Here is an 18,735-nt window from a genome sequence, read left to right as displayed (position 1 = left end):
GTGGGTGGTGTGTGTGTGTGATGTGTTTGGTGTGTGAGTGGGTGGCGTGGTCTGTGGCTGGTGTGGCCCACAGAGCTCAAGGAGCAGGCTCTTCAGTGCAGGCTTCCTGGAGAAGGAGAGCGAGGGCATCTCACAGTGTTTTCCTGGGTTGGTCGTTTTCCTGGCAGATAGATTTCCAGAGGACAGGTGTCAAGGGACAAATAGCTGTCCAGCTTGCCCCACAGCTTCTGTTGGAGGCTCTGGAGTGAGTGGGCCACATCCAGCCCCACTCACTGCCTGGAAACCGAGTACCTGGCAGCCCAGGTCATCCATACAGCCAGGTTATGAGGCCCCTCCCCTGGGGGCCCCAGGAGTAAAAAGATGCAGAATGGTGGTTCTGGTGTCAGGAAGAGTTGGGTCTATGTCCCAGCTCTGCCCTGGGCTCACTCGGTGGCTTCAGGCTAGCTGCCGCTCACTGCCTCCTTTCTCCCGACTGCACTGGGGGCTGGTCAGAGCCCCGCTTCGTGGGTTGTTGGGAGGACTGCTGAGCCAAGCTTGCCAAGGGCCTCCATAGGCGCCAGCACACAGCGAGGGCTCCGTCTGTGTCAGTGGCCGTTTTCTCAATCTGTTTTTATCATTAGTGTGATGAGGCACTAGGGGGCCCTGTCTGACCCATCTCTTTCTGAAATCGGGAGAAAAAATCCCCGGTTGCCCCTGACTTGATTTCATGTGTGGCAGAGAAAATGATGCACCAGCATGCCATGATTGATTCCCCCTGCCATCTCCTGGAAATAGATCACCAGACCTTTCTTCCGAGGCACACCAGAGTGGGCTTGACCCCCCTCCCAACCTTTCCATTCGCAGTGGTGTGCACTGCCTGTACCAGTCTGGGCCCTGTCTGAAAACTCCATACGCCTCTTACCATCAGGCCAAGTCTGACTCATAGCTCTCACTCTGCAAATGCACTGCCGTTGAGTTGGCCCCAACTCCGATTGACCCCATAGGACAGGGTAGACCTTACCCAGGGGATTCCAGATGCTAACTCTTGACAGTTTCCTAGACTGGAAATCTTTACGGGAGCAACCAGCCTCATCTTTCTCCCCTGGAGCAGCTGGTGGGTTTGAACCACCAACCTTGCAGTTGGCAGTCCAACATCTACCCCACAGTTCTGTCCACTGTGCACTGCCCTCCCTGCCTGTGTCCACCTACCCCGTCTGCCCTACACTGCCCGCCCCGGCATTTACCCAGCAAATGTCCCCTTTCCACAGAGGAATATGTGACTCTGCCTGCCGGATAAGGGAGAGCTCACTGGCTGACCAGCGCCCTGTGACAGTCCGCATCTGCTCTATGTTCTGTCCCTTTCAGCCCATAGCCCTGCCCCGGTCCCCAGGTAACTCTCGGCCTGGGCTGCTTCAGTGGGCTCAAGACAAAGACCTGGACCCTCGTCAGAGGCAGGGCTGGGAGGGGCTGCTGAACTGGGCACCCCAAGAGCTTGCCTCGACCCATCTCTCCTCTGCTTCTTTACAGAACCATAGATGAGATCCTCCTTCCCTGCCCCAAACTCCTCACCCCCATTTCCAGGGTTCCCAGGTGGCAACAGTGGCCTACATTCGTCTACCTCATGGAAAAATTGGCCATTTGAACTCATGGGTGGTGCTGCCCGAGAAAGGCCTGGCTGTCTCCTTCCATCAGGATGACAGCAGGACAACCCTGTGGGGCAGTTCTGCTCTGTAACTCGGGGGTCGTCACGAGTCGGAAGCATGAGTCTGGCTTTTGGTTGCCTGCAGGCCAGGCCCAGACTCCCTGTGCTAGTCTGTGCCCTGTGCGGTCCGGGTGCCATCGGCCTTTGTCAGACTCGGGAGTCATGTTTCGATGACACCGCGACGTGCGACAAGTACAAGACATTCCGTCGAAGTGGAGACCAGGACGAGGGGATGAAAGACAGAGGGAGAGGCGAGCTTGTTTGGGGGGTGTTTGTGTAAATGTGCCATATGTCACAAACACGATATGTCACAAACACGTCGTGCTCGAAGTAATGGGAGCCCGCTCAGCTGTTGCTAACCAAATACCAAATGTCTTTCTTTTCCTCGCCTGCCTCTTTGCAGAGCTGGGCTGTGGCTCTGTGATGCTCTCTTGCCTTTTTCCCAACGCCAGAGGAACACCCCCACCCCCCACCCCCGCCCTTAGAGCCGAGCGCCTGGTTGGTTTTCCCACCTTGGGCTGGAATGGTGACGAGAAAGCAGTTTGCACAGCATCTTTCAGCAGATGGCTCCAGATGAGGGCTGTGACAGAGCCGGGGACTTGAAGGAGCCCCTTAATTCCAGTCTCCTCACAGCTGTCTTCCTCCAGTGCCTCTGGGCCTGTCCCCCTGCTTCCCTGCCCAAAACAAAGCCTTCTAGAAAAGCCAAGTGCGCAAAATCAAACCTGGGACTGGTGGGTGTCTGCTGGGTGCCCCTCCCCTTGCTTCATTCCCAGATGCTCTGGGGTAAGCAGCCCCATTTCCTCAGCGAGCGAGTTTGCTCACTTCTGAAAAGGAACCAGAGTTTGACCCAAGTTCAAGGAGCGCCTGAGGCAACAATGGAAAGGGTTTCGGGCAGGTTTCAGCCATGACAGCCCCGCCCAGCCCTCATTTCTTGGTGCCCCGTCCCCCCCACCCCCCACCCCCCCGTGGTCTGGGGCTGGAGGCCAGCTCCCTGCCCTGGGCGGGGAGCACCGAGGCGCCCCCCCCACCGGGGAGCCAAGCTGTCTTCCTGCCCTGTTCTGGCCTTCGGCTGGGAAAGTCTGGTTGACCTCTAAGCACCCGCATACCACAGGCTCTTAATTAAGAAAGTATGTTCCCACTTCATGTCACCCGAAAAGAATGAAAACAGTGACAGCATTTATTTATCTTCACTGTCAATATCGTTCCTGTTTTCAAGTCTACTGGGGCTTCCAGGTCTTGAAGGAATTGGCTGTGGGTTGTGAGACTTTAACCTCGGACATTTACTGCGGGACACGTGGGACTTGTGTCTGAGAAAGAACTCCATGAAATGGGGGGGGGCAGGGGGGGCCATGGGGGGGGTGCCCACCCCGGCCCTCCCAGCGCTTGTAGTCAAGTGGCTCCGTGGTGGCCGTCTTTGAGGCTGGTGGGGAGCCAAACCCTGCCATTCTCCCAACGACGACATCTTTGCAGAGAACTAAAAGCCACCATTTCTTGAGTCACCTACAAGGGATGCGATCTTTCAGGATGACTACTGTTTACAGAGGAGCCCTGGCGGTATAGTGGTTATTCATTGGGCTGCGATCCTCACGGTCAGCGGTTTGAAACCACCAGCCGCTCCGCTGGAGAAAGATGGGACTTTCTATTCCCATAGTTACAGTCCTGGAAACTCAAGAGGGTCAATTCTACCCTGCCCTATGGGATCTCTCTGAGGCGGCATGAGATTGCTTATAGAGGACCTACTAAGTGCTGGGATTCAGCAGCATGCTCACATAAGGTGTTGCTACTCCTTAGCAGAAATGGGCTACCTGGATTCTTGAGGCAGCTGGACCTCTGCTGGTTGAGACTACTACCTCTCAAGCCAGGCTTTCTGACTCATGGTGCTGGTGCTGGTGAGGGTTGGGCAGATCTTTGTTTGAGAGGCTGTCCTGACTATCATGCAACATTTTAGCCACTCTCCGGGGACAGGAGAGAGAAGCCCTGGTGGTGTAATGGTTACGAGTTGGCCTGTGATCTGCATGATTGGCAGTTCAAAACCACCACCAGCAGCTCTGGGGGAGAAAGACTGGGCTTTCTACTCCCATCAACAGTTATAGTCTGGGACCACCCACGGGAGTCTCTACGAGTCAGCACTGACTCGATGGCAGTGAGCGTGTTTTTTTGGTTTGGTTTGAGGCAGGAGAGAAGTCAATGGTCTAAAGCTTCAGGCTGGAGGCTGGGGAGGAGAGGCAAGGGGAAGCTGTCGTGGGAAGTGAGAAGCTAGCAGGGTGCGGCGAACCGTGGGCCAGGCGTGTTAGAGCCAGGCTAGCTCTGTGACCGCTGCAGAGGGCCACCGAGTGGACCTGGACGCATGGCTTAACGAAAACGGACAGTTTAGAAACAAGTGACACGTTGCCTGGCAGCGTCTCATTCCCTAGGAGCGTGTTCAAAATGCCCATTCTTAGGCCCCAGAACTCCAGCGGCAAAGCACCAGAGAGCGCTGAGGGAACAGGCGCTCCAGTTTCGAGCAGTGATTTAAAAACCGCCCCTGGTCAAGTCCCAGTTCATCGCGGACAGAAAGTTTCCCAAGACTCGTTCCACTTGCAACTCTCCGCGTGAGCTTGACAACAGCTCACACACCCAGATGCTACAGCAACATCCAGTTGCCACAGTGTTTCTAGATCTTGATTTTGGAACAGATCTCATCACGGATTACAGCAGACATGGCTCCACCCCGGAAGCCAAAGCTGCATTTGGATCCCATCCTCATTTCTCGGGAGAACCAGCCCTCCCCTCAGCCCCAGCCTCAGAGAGAGACTCAAGCCTCACTGATCTAAATCTCTCCGGGGACTTTACAAATCTTATTCTTAACGTGTGTTTTTACCAATCTTATTCTTAACGTGTGTGTTTTTACAAATCTTATTCTTAACGTGTGTGTGTGTGTGTGTGTGTGTGTGGTGGATGAAGCATTGCAGAGCAGTTTCACGTCCAGTAGTTCTTTCACACAATGTTGTGCTTCAACTCCTCTGTTGCAATGATGCTCTCACTTCTCCCACTTCCTCCCTGTGCTTCCCGTTCGTTCCCCCTCCTTTCCGAACCCTCGGAACTCTGGGCAGATGCTGCCCTTCTGATCCTAAGTGGTTGATTGTTCTTAGCCTGGGGCTGAGTTCCGCTCCTGGCCTGTAGAGGGATGACTGAAGAGTGATGAAGGACCATGTTCTGGGGGCTCCGCCACTGGTCTCTCTGACCAGTAAGCCTGGTTTCTTTTATGATTTTGAGTTTTGATCCACATTTCCCTCCCACTCGATCCAGGACCTTCTAATGAGTGGTTGGCAAGTGGTAGCCAGACTCCTTCTAGTTCTGGTCTCTGGGTCGTGGACACTGATGTTTACATGGCCCATTACTCCACTGGGCTAACAGTGTCCATGTATCTCTCAGTGGTTATCATTTTTCTTCCCAGAACTCCTGTTGCCCTGTTAGGGAAAGCCACTTGTTCCTGTCTCTGGGGTCTGGAACTCTACGGACCGTGTATACCTGGTGTGGTTGGTGGCTTTTGTGACCAGGGAGGGAGACAGCCAGCCCTCCCCTGTCTGAGCCCAGAGCAGTGTTGTGATGGTGCCTTCTTAGTCCTGCGTCAAGCTGTACCTGAAACTGGGTAGCCTACCCTTAGACCTTTTGGAAGCCCATGGATTTCCTTTTCAGCTCAGGTTACTTTGCTTTGTCTTCGGCCCACGGGCAACCAAGCATGTGCTAATGAAAATGCCTGTCCTCCTCCGAGAGCATTTTTGGGTGATTCAAAATGGAAACCTGCACCCAAGGCCCTTGCCAAGGGTAAGGGCTCCACTGTAAAGTCACCAAGATAAGCAGATTCTGGGCTCTGCCACCACTGTACCTCCACGAGGGTCTCCTGGAGATTCCAAAGGCCCTGCGTCCATGCTGACAGAGCACTACCCCTCCTGCTGGGACCTTGCATGGCCAAGACCATGTCCTCATCCTTGGGTTCAGCCAGTGTGCTACATTCAAGTCTGCTGCTGCTGCTGTTACTGTCAAGCCAATCCCGACTCCCCAGGGGCAGCAGACAGTTGGCCCATCGTGTTTTCTTGGTTATCATCTTTATGGGGGCAGATCACCAGGCCCTTTCTTCCGTGGTGCCAGTGGGTGGGTCACCAGCTACACAAACCATTCACACCACCAAGGGACTGGCTGGCCGGGTCAGGCACAAACCCCAGAGTGCCACGTTTGCTTTCTGGCTCCATGGCTCCCAACCAGGGCCACGTTTGGCAGTGTCTGGGGAAATGCCTGGCGAGACCATAAGGACTCAGTGTGCTGCTGGGGGAGTAGGGGTGCGGGTGGCAGCTTAGTCTTCCTGGGACAGCTGCAGGCATACAACCCAAGATGTGCTGTTTTGTTTTCTTGGGGCCACTGTTGTCCAGCTCCTCCCCAGAACTGCAAGGATTGGTGCCCCGCCTGCCCAAAGGTTGAGGTCTGAGCCCACGATTGATAATAGCTCCCCAATAAATGGCTTCCTCTCTGAGTGGCTACCTCCTGCTCCCCACTCCATTTGCTCCTGGTCACATGACATGTCTAAGCAGGCCCTCACATCAGTTTGGCTCTGAACTTGTTGACCCACTCCCCCACCCTCCTCTCCCCGCCAGTAGAACACAGAATGCATTCCTGCCTCCTTGGCCTGCCAGTCCAGCCCTTTCCTGTCTGAGCCCAGCCGCCTTTCTAGCGCCATCTCCCACCTCTTGTGTGTACAGCGGCCTCGGCCTCTCTGGATCAAGGGCACAGCTTACTGACCTAGAGCTCTCAGTTGGTTTTCTAGACCCTTCCCAGCCACCATCCTCTAAGCATGCTTCAGCCCGTCCATGTCCAGCCCCGCCGGTCGCGGGACACCAGACCTCCGTGATGCCACCCAAACATCTCATCACAAACATCTCCCCCCATTCTTGCTCTTACTCACCCTACCGCCTAGCCTGCTCCGGGGTCACTAACCTGCTTCCTCCCAACCACCCTTCCACATTCCCCAAGGTGTGGGGGTCAAGAGGAGAATCCGAAAGCTGAACAAGCCTCAGATCAAACAGTGGGAGAGTTTGTTGAACGAAGGAAGGGCTCAAGGAATACAGTCAGCCTGGATGGATGCTTGGGGTTACTCTGGGGCAAGGGAGCTTCATGCCCCCTCAGCTGAGATGATTGCAAAACACAACCTCTTTCTGATTTGGGAGCAAAGACCAGTGAGGTGCATGGCCCCAACCCAGACCTTCTTCTAAGAGCTGGTATGCATGTGCATATAACCAGGTGTGTGCACTTGTGTGTGGAGGCGGATGTGTCTACTTATGAAAGGTTCCAGCCTCGGAAACACATAGGGGCAACTCTACCCTGTTCCATTGGGTTGCTGTGAGTCAGCATTGACTTGATGGCAGGGAGCTATTTTCTTTTTGAACCACGGCTGGCCAAAAGGTGGGGAGCAGGTTCTCCTGCCAGCCTCAGAAGGAATCAACATGGCTAGCACCCTGTTCTCAGACCCCCACCTCCAGGACTGGGACACCATCCATGGCTGCTATCCCCTGGGGGCTGTTTTGTCCTGGGGAGTGGGTACAGCCCCTACTGCCCAATTTCTAAAGGAACTGCAAATGCTGCACTCCAATGTGTTGTTATCATCTCTGCTGCTTGCTCAGAAAATGTGTCCAGTCATTGAGCCTCTTCTCAAGTACTCCCTCAATGCAAGAACACTTTGTTCTAGTAACCTAGCATTCCATGATGCTCACTTTCTGGACATGATCACTGAAGACAAATGGGTGCATAAGCAAATATGGTGAAGAAAGGTGATGGTGCCTGCTATCACAAGCTATAGTGTCTGGGGTCTTAAAGGCTGGAAGATAAACAAGCAGCCCTCTAGCTGAGAAGCAGCAAAGTCCACATGGAAGAAGCACACCAGCCTGTGTGATCACGAGGTGTCTAAAGGATTAGGTATCAGGCATCAACGCATGAAAAACCATATCATTATGAATGAGGGGGAGTGCAGAGTAGAGAGCCAAAGCCCATCTGTAGGCAACTGGACATTCCCTTACAGAAGGGTTGTGGGGAGGACACGAGCCAGTCAGGGCATAGTGTAGCAGCAATGAAACATACAGCATTCCCTAGCTCTTTAATGCTTCCTCCCCACCACTATTATGATCCCAATTCTACCTTACAAATCTAGCTAGACCAGAGGCTGTACACTGGTACAGATAAGAACTGGAAACACATGGAGTCCCGGACAGATAAACCCCTCAGGACCAATAATGCGAGTAGTGATACCAGGAGGGGAAGGGGAAAGTGGGGTAGAAAGGGGGAACCGATCACAATGATCGACATATAACCCTCTCCCTGGGGGGCAGACAGTAGAAAAGTGGGTGAAGGGAGACATCAGACAGTGTGAAACATGACAAAATAATAATTTATAAATTATCAGGGGTTCATGAGAGAGGGTGGGGGAGCAGGGAGGGAGGGGAAATGAGGAACTGATATCGAGGACTCAAGTAGAAAGAATGTTTTGAGAATGATAATGGCAACAAATGTGCTTGACACAATGAATGAATGTATGGATTGTGATAAGAGTTGTATGAGGCCCCCCCAAAAAATGATTTAAAAACAAAAACAAAAGTGTGAACATTTGGAAGCAGGGAAATCAAGATTTTAAGAGAAATTTCTTTAAGTAATGGGATTTCTAAGTAAAATTCTCCTGTGTGTCTTTTCCAAGTTGCTTATAGTAAAATGGTAGTATTATTAATAAAGTTTATTCGGAAAATTTTTAAAAAAGAAAATGGGTCCGTTCAGTCTGTTTTGAGGAAAGACTGGATAGCTGATGACTGGTCCTTGGCTTCTGCTGGGCGTCCAGTGGGAAGCGGTCTTCTCTGGGACCCTGTGGACCCCTGGACGCCCTGCTGCTGACAGCTTGAGTCGGGATCACGTGGGGATCACTGTGCTGAGTGCGTTGATAGCCACCTTGTTTCTAGACTGACAGCAAGTGTTGCCAGATGGAGATGGGGCAGGGGAAGGCCCCCCTCCACTCCTGTAGATGAACCCTTCAGGAATCAGTTTTTGACATGAAATTGCCTTCCTGCCTGTGGGACTTGATCCCTCTTTCCAAGGTCTCCCATGAAGAACAGAGTTGGCGTTGGCTGCACAGCGGTTCCAGGGTCCAGGGTCTGCCTGGGAAAGGAGAAGGAGGCTGGCTTTCTCCCTGTGGGGGGCAGGCTGAGGGGGAGGCAGTGAGAACATGGTGCTAACAGGTGCACGGTCCAGCCTGTCACACGCCACCGAGACCTGCCGCCCTCTGCTTCCTCCTGCCCAGCCTCCCGTGGAGGCTGACAATCACACTTGGACGTGACCTTTTATTCCTGGCACTTGAGCTCTCGTCTGCTCACCCCCACATATCCCTGCTGCCCTTTCCAACAGGGCCCAGGCTCCCTGAGGGCTGGAAACATGTCCTATTGCCACCCCCACTCCCCCACCCCCGTGGCCCCTCAGGACCTGGCACACACGTAGACAGCTTAAATGAAGCTTGTCTGAGTGACCAGCCCCATACCGTCTGTGCACGGAGAGGGTCGAGGAGTCCAGATAATCACCCAAGGCCAGCCTCTGAGCAGGGGCAAAGAGAGGGGCTGAGCCAGTTACCACGGAGTTGATAGGTAGATAGTGATCCGAGTTTCCACTGGGGATCGTATCAACTAGTTTCGATCGATCTTCTTATGTGAGACAGCTTTGAAAAGTGTGTGTGGGGGACGGAAATGGGATGAAAAGATCATTGAATTTTCCCACAAACTTTCCGAAGCCCTGTTGTACTAAGAACTGTGGTCCCATTAAAATAGAAAAATATGAGGGCAATGAATGTACAAATGTGCTTTATACAATTGATGTATATATGGATCATGATAAGAGTTGTATGAGCCCCTAATAAAATGATTTAAAAAAATAGAAAAATGGTCCCTTGACCAGTTTACCCCTACAAGGAGAGACCTGGACTCCCAAACTGTCCCACCTGCCTACAGCGGCAAGCCAGAGGAGCCCAGGGCCCAGGTCTAGAGCCCATTCAGAGCCTTAGCTTGAAAATGCTGGGTCCTCATCACTGGAGGCATGCCTAGGCTGATGGGATTTGCTCAGATTGGGCCAAAGCATCCATTAGGACAGTGGTTCTCAACTTTCTTAATGCCTCGACCCTTTAATACAGTTCCTCATATTGTGGTGACACCCCTCCCCCAACCATAAAATTACTTTTGTTATTACTTCCTAACTATAATTTTGCTATTGCTATGAATCCCTTTGGGGGGTGGATGACCCCTGTGAAAGGGTCATCCACCCCCCAAAGGGGTCGTGACCCACAGGTTGAGAACCACTGCATTAGGATATTTGGAATTACAAGTAGTTAAAACACACACACACACACACACACAGGTTGAGAACCACTGCATTAGGATATTTGGAATTACAAGTAGTTAAAACACACACACACACACCCAACTCACTGTTTGAAGTAAAAACAGGACTGGTGCTGCCCTATCAGTATGCTTCTTTATGTTAGTTGGGCTGCAGGCATGGCTGGATCCAGCAATTCATGGGGTCACCGTAGCACTAGCTTCACCATTTGCAACCTTCCCAGGCCTGGTCCTCCATGTGCCAGGCCATCTCCAGAGCAGCTTCCTGCTACCCAGTAGAGGATACTTCCCCAGACCCTGGCCTCAACTCGCCCATCCACCATCCAGAGCACGAGAGCACCTCTGCCTCAGTGGACCGGGCAGACCATGCTCACTGGTGGGATGTACCCCTCGCCGTGGCTGCTGTTCGTGCCTATCCGTCAGCAACCTTGTGTTCAACAGAAGGAAACACCGCCCTTCCCAAGCGTTTGTAAGCTTGAGTTCGTTGGTGCCATTGTATCAACTCATCTCCTTGAGGATTTCCCCACCCCTGCCGACCCACCCCTTCTCCAAACACCATGTCGTCATTCAGCGACGGGTCCATCCTGACCATGTGTCCGTCTCAGGCAGTGTTCTGTGCTCCGTAGAGTCTTCATTGGCTAGTTGTGGAAGCAGATCTCCTTTCATTCTAGTCTGTCTTAATCTGGAAGTTCTGCTGAAAACTCCCCTGTGGCTGGCTGGGCAGGGGGCCCAGTCATAGCCCCAGAGCAGCTAGCATCTCCAAATGGAAATCAGCATGTTGGGAAGGGAGGATGGGCTGGGTGTGAGCACTAGGAGGTGACAGGAGCCTTCCCCTGCACTGGCTTGTCTCCTCGAAGTCCACAGAGCCTCTGAGGTGAATGAGGGTCCCTGGGAGTTGGCTGGCACCTTGCTTCACCTCTTGGGCCAGGTTCCTGGTATGTACCTCCCCGGGGTCTCACTGCCGGCTTCTGTTCTTCTCTCCAGACAGAGATTACTGCAGCCTGTGTGACAAGCAGCCAATCGGGAGGCTGCTTTTCCGGCAGTTCTGCGAGACCAGACCTGGGCTGGAGTGTTATATCCACTTCCTCGACTCGGTGGTAAGTGCCTGTTCTGAGGAGGCACCCCTCGGCCCTCTGAGACCAGCAGCTGTATATTCCCCACAAGAAAAGATGCATTCCTTCAGAATCTCCCAGGGCAGCCTGAGAACACAGACTTGCATCTGAACTTGCGATGACAGACAGGCCACCTCCCCCACTGGGCCGTGGTTATATCTCTCCCAGCCCAGAGCCTGGGTTCTGGTTCGAGGCAATGCCTGAGAACATGGTGCAGTTTCCCTAATACACCAGTAGCATGTGGATTCGGTTGTCCCTTCCCCCAGTGGAGAACTTGGTGCATAAAATTCCAAAGCTAGGGGTGTGTTTGCAGACTTGCTTGCTCTCTGTCTCGCAGTAGAAAGGCAAGCTTCCTGAGAGTCTCCTCCTGTTCACTGCCCAGCACATAGCAGAGCCCAGTCAGGCCCTCAGACCATGTGGGGGCTGCTTCCGCCCGGCCAGTCCATTGACCGCTGGCCCTACCCAGAGTGAAGACCTTCTGAGACTCTTGGCCATTCATTTGTTTAGCAAATGCTAGTTGGCATCAGGCAGAGTATGGGAATATTAAGAGTCCCTAATATTGCTCACTGCCCGTTGGGTTCCCATCCGAGGAGTGGACCAGAGGTAAGGAGGCAAGTAATGAAGACCCACCCGGAGTGATGGGCTGGGGTCACCCAGATCACCTCCCTCCTGGGCAGGGTCAAGATGCTGCTGTCTGCTTGAAGCCTTGAAGGCCTAGTGGGCTGCAGCTGGGCTGAAACCTGCCTGAGTCGGGGGGTCGCACGTGTAGCTTGAGCTGCTTGTGTCCCCTTGGGTCTCTGTCACCACAGGCCATCTGCCTGTTGGGCGTCTCCTCCAGAAATCACACAGGCCCCTTGAAGTCACCGGTAGAAAAGAAACCCAGGCGCCCCCTCCCCCACCGCTCCCCACCTCCCAAAGCTACCAGCCCTGGCTATTCCCTGCTACAGTGACGAAGCCCACAGCTACCAGCTCTGGCTTTGCCCTTGACTCCACCCTCTTCCCCTGACACACCCAGCACATCTGGTCAGTCTGGCTCCTTGACCTCTCCTAGACCAGTCAATCCCCTTCTCTCCAGAATCTCTGCCTGGGTCTTAGCTCAGGCGCCCGGCACCTCCTGTGCCAGCGATTTACAAACATTCTCACCCTTGGCCAAGCATTAGAAGTACCTTGAGAGTCTTTTTTAAAAAAAAAAGCAGTGTCTGAGTTGAAGCCCAGACTAATTATTTTGACCCTCTGGGGGTGGAACCCAGTATTTTTATAACTTTATTATGGAAAATTCCAAACTATAAAAAAGAATAGCCCCACACACCCTTCCCCAAGCTTCAGTAATCTCGAACTGGTGGCTAATCTTGCTTCATTCATCCTTGCCCCCCACCTGCCACCCCCAACCACCTCATCCCCTCTAGCCACGCCGGGCGCAGATCTCAGACTGCATTCCTCCACCTGTGCCCATTCGGAATATATTCCTATGCTCAGAAAACCAAAAACCCCTCACTGCCATTGAGTCAATGCCAACCATAGTGACCCTATAGGACAGGGCAGAACTGCCCCCTGGGGGTTTCCGAGACTGGAACTGTTTGCGGGAGTAGAAAGCCCATCTTTGGAGGAGCAGCTGGGGCTTCAAACTTATGGTTAGCTGCCCGACTCGTAACCACTGTGACTGCGGGGCTCCCCTGCTGTACACAAAGTGCTCCTTCATTTAAAATAACCGTACTCCCATGATCACAGCTGAATGATGTCATCAAATGGTCTTCCGTGTTCAAACTCCCAGTCTTCTCATGAATATTGCATGCTGTGTGTGTGTGTGTGTGTGTGTGTGTGTGTGTGTGTGTGTATCAGGGTCTGGTGAAGGTCCGCAGATTGTGCTCAGCTGATGTTTCCCCCGACTACAAGCCAGCAAACAAACACAAAACCAGTGGCCGTGGAGTCGATCCTGTCATGGTCATGCTGAGCCCTGTGTGTCTGAATTGTTCAAGTATTGCTGGGTAGGGTTTTCACCAACTGCCTTTCAGAGGAGGTCACTCTGTTACATGCACTCTTCTTGGGGTGGACTTGAACCTCCTACCTTTCAGTCAGCAGCCGACCTGTGACCCATCTGCATCACGCAGGGCCTCCTGTCTTGACTTCCCCCACGAGATAGTTAAGGTTTACTGTGCCATCGTGGCCAATAAACACATGTGGGATTAATTGAAAGGTGGAGAGATAAATGGCTCAGTGAGCCTCGCCTTTCTAGTTCTTGGGTCTCTTGCTTTCTGATAGTCGAACCAGGGTGCAGCTGCCTTAGCCAGTTCCCTGCTTCAGCTGGCAAGGCTCACTTCCTGTAAAGACATCCCTGAGGAGAAGCCACATGGACCTACTCCTATGCATCCCTGGGTGCTGGAGCAGCCGTGTGGAGACCTCTGTCAGTACTGAGATGCTTACACACTCACTGATTCCGCTTTCCTCCTGCAGTGGGCATCCTTGTGTGTGTTTTGTGAGATTAAGGAGGACTTTGTAGATCGGTATTTGGACACGGGCTAGTGTTGGACTTATGGGCTTAGACAACACTGGGTTGGGATGCTTTCTGAATGTACACATACCCTTTATATAAAACTCTCTCTTATATACGTATGAGTTTCTGTGGATTTGTTTCTCTGGTTTACCCAGACTAACACACCCCATAACCATCACCCCTTGACATTTGTCATTCATACAGAAGAGTTCCCCGCAGCCTGTACCGTGGTCATTGGGGGGCAGTTCACAGGTTCCCCAGTCGTTCTTGGACATTGCTGTCTGGATCTAGAGATGTGATCAACTTCAGTAGCGATTTGGAGGACAGTCAGGGGATGCCTCACTTCCTATGTGATTCCATGTTCTTCCAACAGGAGGTGTTTCTCTCCTTTTTTTATCTCCCAATAGTTTTATTGGCACATCGTTTACATATCATACAATTGAGTAGTTCAATTGTTCAATCATATCAAGGAGAATTGTACAATCACCACCCCATCTATCTTAGAGCATCCCCCCCCACCTGCATCCCGTGGTTAAATTGTCATCAATATGAGTTGTGCAATCACGATCAGTTCTAGTATTCCACACACCCCTTCGTGCCCTCATTATTTATGTCTGAAATCCCTTTCCCTCCCTATCGCCCATCTACCACCCCTGCATTCCTCATAACACCTGTATCAGTTATTATCATTATACATCCACTCCTCCTGTGCTTCACTACTGGGAAACCCAACAGAAAACAATGAAAAACAAATCATACTAAGGTGGTAAGGATAAGATCATATTAGTATAAAGGCAAAAATACAAATGATGCCTTAAGAGGGAGAAGACCCATATCAACATTCAGAGAGCCAGGGAAGAAATTTCTGTCATGGGACAACTAAGATATACTGGCACCCAGAACAATTTTAGGTCATGTCTTTAGGGAGCCCAACCGGCCAAGTACCATGGTGGATTCAGCATAATCAAGATTACCATGGTCTCTGCCTGATAGTAAGGCTGTTCGTCCAGGACTCTTGCCCTTGGCTAAAGTGTATCTGCCAGTGGCTAGGTCTGACTAGATCCTCTGTAGCTGGGTTTGGGGCTCCCACTGTCCTCCACAGCCTTCCACAAATGGGGTGTTCATCATTCTAGCCCTGATACTTTTCTCTTCACCATATTCAAATTTTGTAATTGTCACCATTGGATCACACAAGTTGGTGTGCTTCTTCTCTGTGGGCTTAGATGACTCCTCGCTTAGATGACTGCATGTTTGATTACAAGCCTTTAAGACCCCAGACACCACTATTCCATCTACTTTCTTCACCACACTTTGCTGCCCCACCCTAATCTTCAGTGATCATTTCCTGATAGTGAGTATTGAGCAGATACTCATGCTGGAAGAACTAATTGTTGTTAGGTTGGAGCTAGGATTTAGTGTGAGCCCAGAACTCATTTCTGGATCTATGCTGCTGCTGCTGCTTTTTAACTTGCTATGACGTGGGGATTGATACATGTGTCATCTCATGTCATAGTTCAATCTTGTCAAACATAATTGTACAGTTGCTTCCATAATCAGTCTCCAAACATACTTTTCCTTCCTGGGCTTCTTGACGTCATCTCCTTCTTATCTTCCCCAGCCCTCTATTTTGACACCACCCCCCCCCTCAAACCCTTGGTATTATATTTTCTTTCCCTATAGTCTCAATGTCCCTGGGTTTCAGTTACCGAGAAACAGAGAAACAAATGACACAGGTTCAAGAGGGTGTTCCCCAGGGCGGCGCTCCTCTGAGCTACCCCTCACGCACAAGCATAAGCAGAATGTAACAGAATAGCCATCACGGGAACCCTGAGAGAACAATGTGTCTCTTAACACGGCAGGCAGGGCATTGACGTGCACGACCAACCAAAGTACATCGCGCTCAATATAGCAGTCTTCTGCTTTCTCAGACACCATGTGCGTTCCAATCTAAGTCCTCAGATTACTCGTGTTTGTGAGGTAGCAAGTGTCCAGCTTACCCAGTGGGCTTCCCGTATGGCAGTGGTTCTCAACCTCCCTAATGCTGAGACCCTTTCATACAGTTCTTTATGTTGCAGGTCGCCCCCCCCCACCCCAACCATAAAATTATTTTTGTTGCTACTTCTTAACTGTAATTTTGCTACTGTTATGAATCGGGCAATCCCTGTGAAAGGGTCGTTCGACCCCCTAAGGGATTGCAACCCACAGGTGGAGGACAGCTGCCGTATGGGGTTTCACCGATGCAGCTTCTGGATCTTACCGTTCACCCTGAAGTTCCAGAAGTCAGTAACCCAGTGCTGTACAGCACCCGGCTCTATGGCACCCAGCCTGGGTTCCTGGGAGACCCCTAGATGCCCTAGGTCATTTCTGCCCACCCTCTGCACACCACCAAAGACCCTTCCCACCTAATGTTCCCAAGAGCATCCTCAGTCTCTCCTCCACCCCTCACCTGGAGTCCTCCCTCCCCTCAACAAACATGCACCTATGTCCCCCCAAAACTTGACCATTCCCTCGCCCTACTTCCACACTGTCCCTCCCATCAAGCCTCATCTCTCTGAAAGAGCCACCTCCCTCTCCGGAGGACCTCACCCCTGGTCCTCCACATGGCTACCACTCAGCTGACAGCATCCCTGCCCCATCCCCGCTCCCCGCCACCCCCCACCCATGTCCATTTGATCCCAGCCGTTGTGAAGTACTGAAGGCCTCTCTCTGAGATGGTAACTGCCATTCATACTCAATACCTAGAACTAGAATTAAGCCATTAGGAATTGAAGTATGGTGACATTCTACGTAAATTATTCCTTCTTTTGCTAATTGCACCACTTCCTTTTGATTATTATTGGGTTACCCAATGGCACATCCGCATAAGAAATAACTTGTGTGGGAGGGCAGAGGGCTCAAATAGAAAGTAAATGTTTAGAAAATGATGATGGCAACGTATGTACAAATATGCTTGGTACAATTTATGTGCGGAATATTATAAGAGCTGTAAGAGTCCCCAGTAAAATGATTTTTTAAAAAGAAAGAAATGCTTGATATATTTCCTGTATTTATATCTTCAAAATAATGAGCTGATCCTCTAGCATCTTCTGATTGGAAGCAATTCGGGTTTGGAACTCCTCACGGATTTAAACAGTTGGCACGTTTCAGTGCGTGGTAGTTAGCATCCTTGTCCACGGACCATGGTCTCACCATTGGCTGGCGGGAACTTCTTCACCTTGGTCACTGAGTCCTTGGTCAGGGCCTCAGTATTCATGTGCAGCTCCCTTGACATCTGGTACAATGCTTTTACTTGGGATTCAATGGGAGGGAGCCACGAGGGTTTGGGGTGGAGCGATGGCGTGGCACACTTGAGTTTTCAGAAGATCTCTTCAGCTCTTGGGTTCAGAACAAGCTGTGGGAGCATTTGACTTTCCTAGGGCTGTCATCACAAAGTGCCACAAAGCGAGTGGCCTTAAACCACAGAAATGTATCGTCCTACATTCTGGGTGGCTGGGAGCAAATTTGGGGTATAGGCAGGACCATGTTCCCTCTGTCTTTTCCGGTTCTAGTAGCCCCAGGATTTCTCTGCAGTCCTTGGTTTGTAGACGGCATCTTCACCTGCCCTTTCCCTGGAGTCCTGGCAGTGCTGTCGGTTAGGCCTTATCCTACTAACTGGGAGGTTGGTGGTCAGCTGCTTCTCAGGATGAAGATGAGGCTGTCTGCTCTCATAAAGATTGATAGTTTCAGAAACCCTATATAGGGTTGCTGTGTGTTGGGATCAACTGAAAGGCAGAGAGGGTTTTTTTGTTTGTTTGTTTTTATAGGACACTAGTCACATAGGATTTGGAATCACCCCACACCAGTATAATCCACATTTGCTTAGCTGATAATGTCTTCAAAGACCCTAATTTCCAGGCAAGGTCACATTCACATACACTGGGGTAGGACGTCCACATGAATTTTGGGGTGGTACAACTTAATACACACAGATGACAAAGATGGGAATGGGGAGACCTGATAGACTATGGCAGCAATCAGGTGAGGTCCCAATGGTATGGCTCAAGCCACGGTAGAAGCCTTTGGCAGTGGTGAGCAATGGTTGGACTGGGGCTGTATTTTGAAGGCCACGTGAAGAGTATTTCCTGAAGGACTGAGTGTGGGAGTTAGGCATTAAGGAGGACACCCAAGTCTTGATGGAGCAACCAGAGAGCTGGGTGAGAGTAAGGCCACGGTGGATTCTGTCTGGAGCGAGGGTCAGGCAGACCACTTTTGGCATGCTGAGTTCGAGATGTCCATCAGATCTCCAAGTGGAGGGGTCTGAGGGGGCATGAGTGTTCCAGGAGAGAGTGTGGGAGCAAGGCCTGGGCTGCGAGAGAAAATGGGGAGTTGTCAGCCAATAGCTGGCATTTAAAGCCACGGGACCAAATGAGGTCACCAAGGAGATGAGTGCAGATGGAGAAGGGGCTCCGGGAGAAAGCGCACACCAAGCATGGCTCCCATGTCGGAAAAGATGGAGCAGCGGCAGCCTTGGGACCTGCCTAGAGAGTTGATGAGGCAGAGCACAGAAGCCAGTGGAATTTTCCAGCCATGTGTTTTGTTAGACATTTTTATAGTCCATTTGAAAAGAAAAAAAAATCCAATGGATGCCCATGCTCGTTCTGGTGGTGCAGACGTTCCCTTGTGCTGGGCCTGTCCCAAGAGCTCTTTTCCTTGCCTGAAAGGAACTGTGAGTCTGGCTCCCCAAGTTGACACCTCAAATGCTCTTTACATATGTCTGACGAAGCCGCTGTGTGCCGGAGTTTGGCCCTATCCCCCTTGGCATTTTTCTCCACATCCCAGGGAATTAGTGAGGCCTTTCAACGCCCCTCGTGACGTCAAGTGATCAGCCTTTGGAACACTCTTACGCACGAGGACTTTATTGAGTTTTCCAGGGCTGGCACAACGTCTCATCTAACACGTTTCCCTCCATCCACACTGATACTCGAGAGAGGGAGGAGACAGCGATGTCCTTGGTGTGGCCATCCTTCCTTCCTCGGCCATGCTGTCCCCCCTTTATGTTGAATTCCTACCAGGCAGCAT

General features: G+C 51.6%; 1 protein-coding gene across 2 annotated transcripts in view; it reads left to right on the top strand.

Moving 5' to 3' along the window:
• The window catches only part of GRK5 (G protein-coupled receptor kinase 5), a 230,429-nt gene that overhangs the window by 141,597 nt on the left and 70,097 nt on the right, over window positions 1–18,735 (top strand). For both annotated transcript variants that reach the window (XM_045291305.1, XM_004700901.2), the window contains exon 3: window positions 11,059–11,171. In XM_045291305.1, coding sequence (XP_045147240.1) covers window positions 11,059–11,171 — 113 coding nt within the window. The remainder of the gene's footprint in view (window positions 1–11,058; window positions 11,172–18,735) is intronic.

Source organism: Echinops telfairi, unplaced genomic scaffold, assembly GCF_000313985.2.
Source record: "Echinops telfairi isolate 266 unplaced genomic scaffold, ASM31398v2 ScPeMD7_70;HRSCAF=299, whole genome shotgun sequence".
NCBI lineage: Eukaryota > Metazoa > Chordata > Mammalia > Afrosoricida > Tenrecidae > Echinops > Echinops telfairi.
Note: the sequence above shows the minus strand (reverse complement) of the source record. Positions and strands in the feature narration are given on the sequence as shown.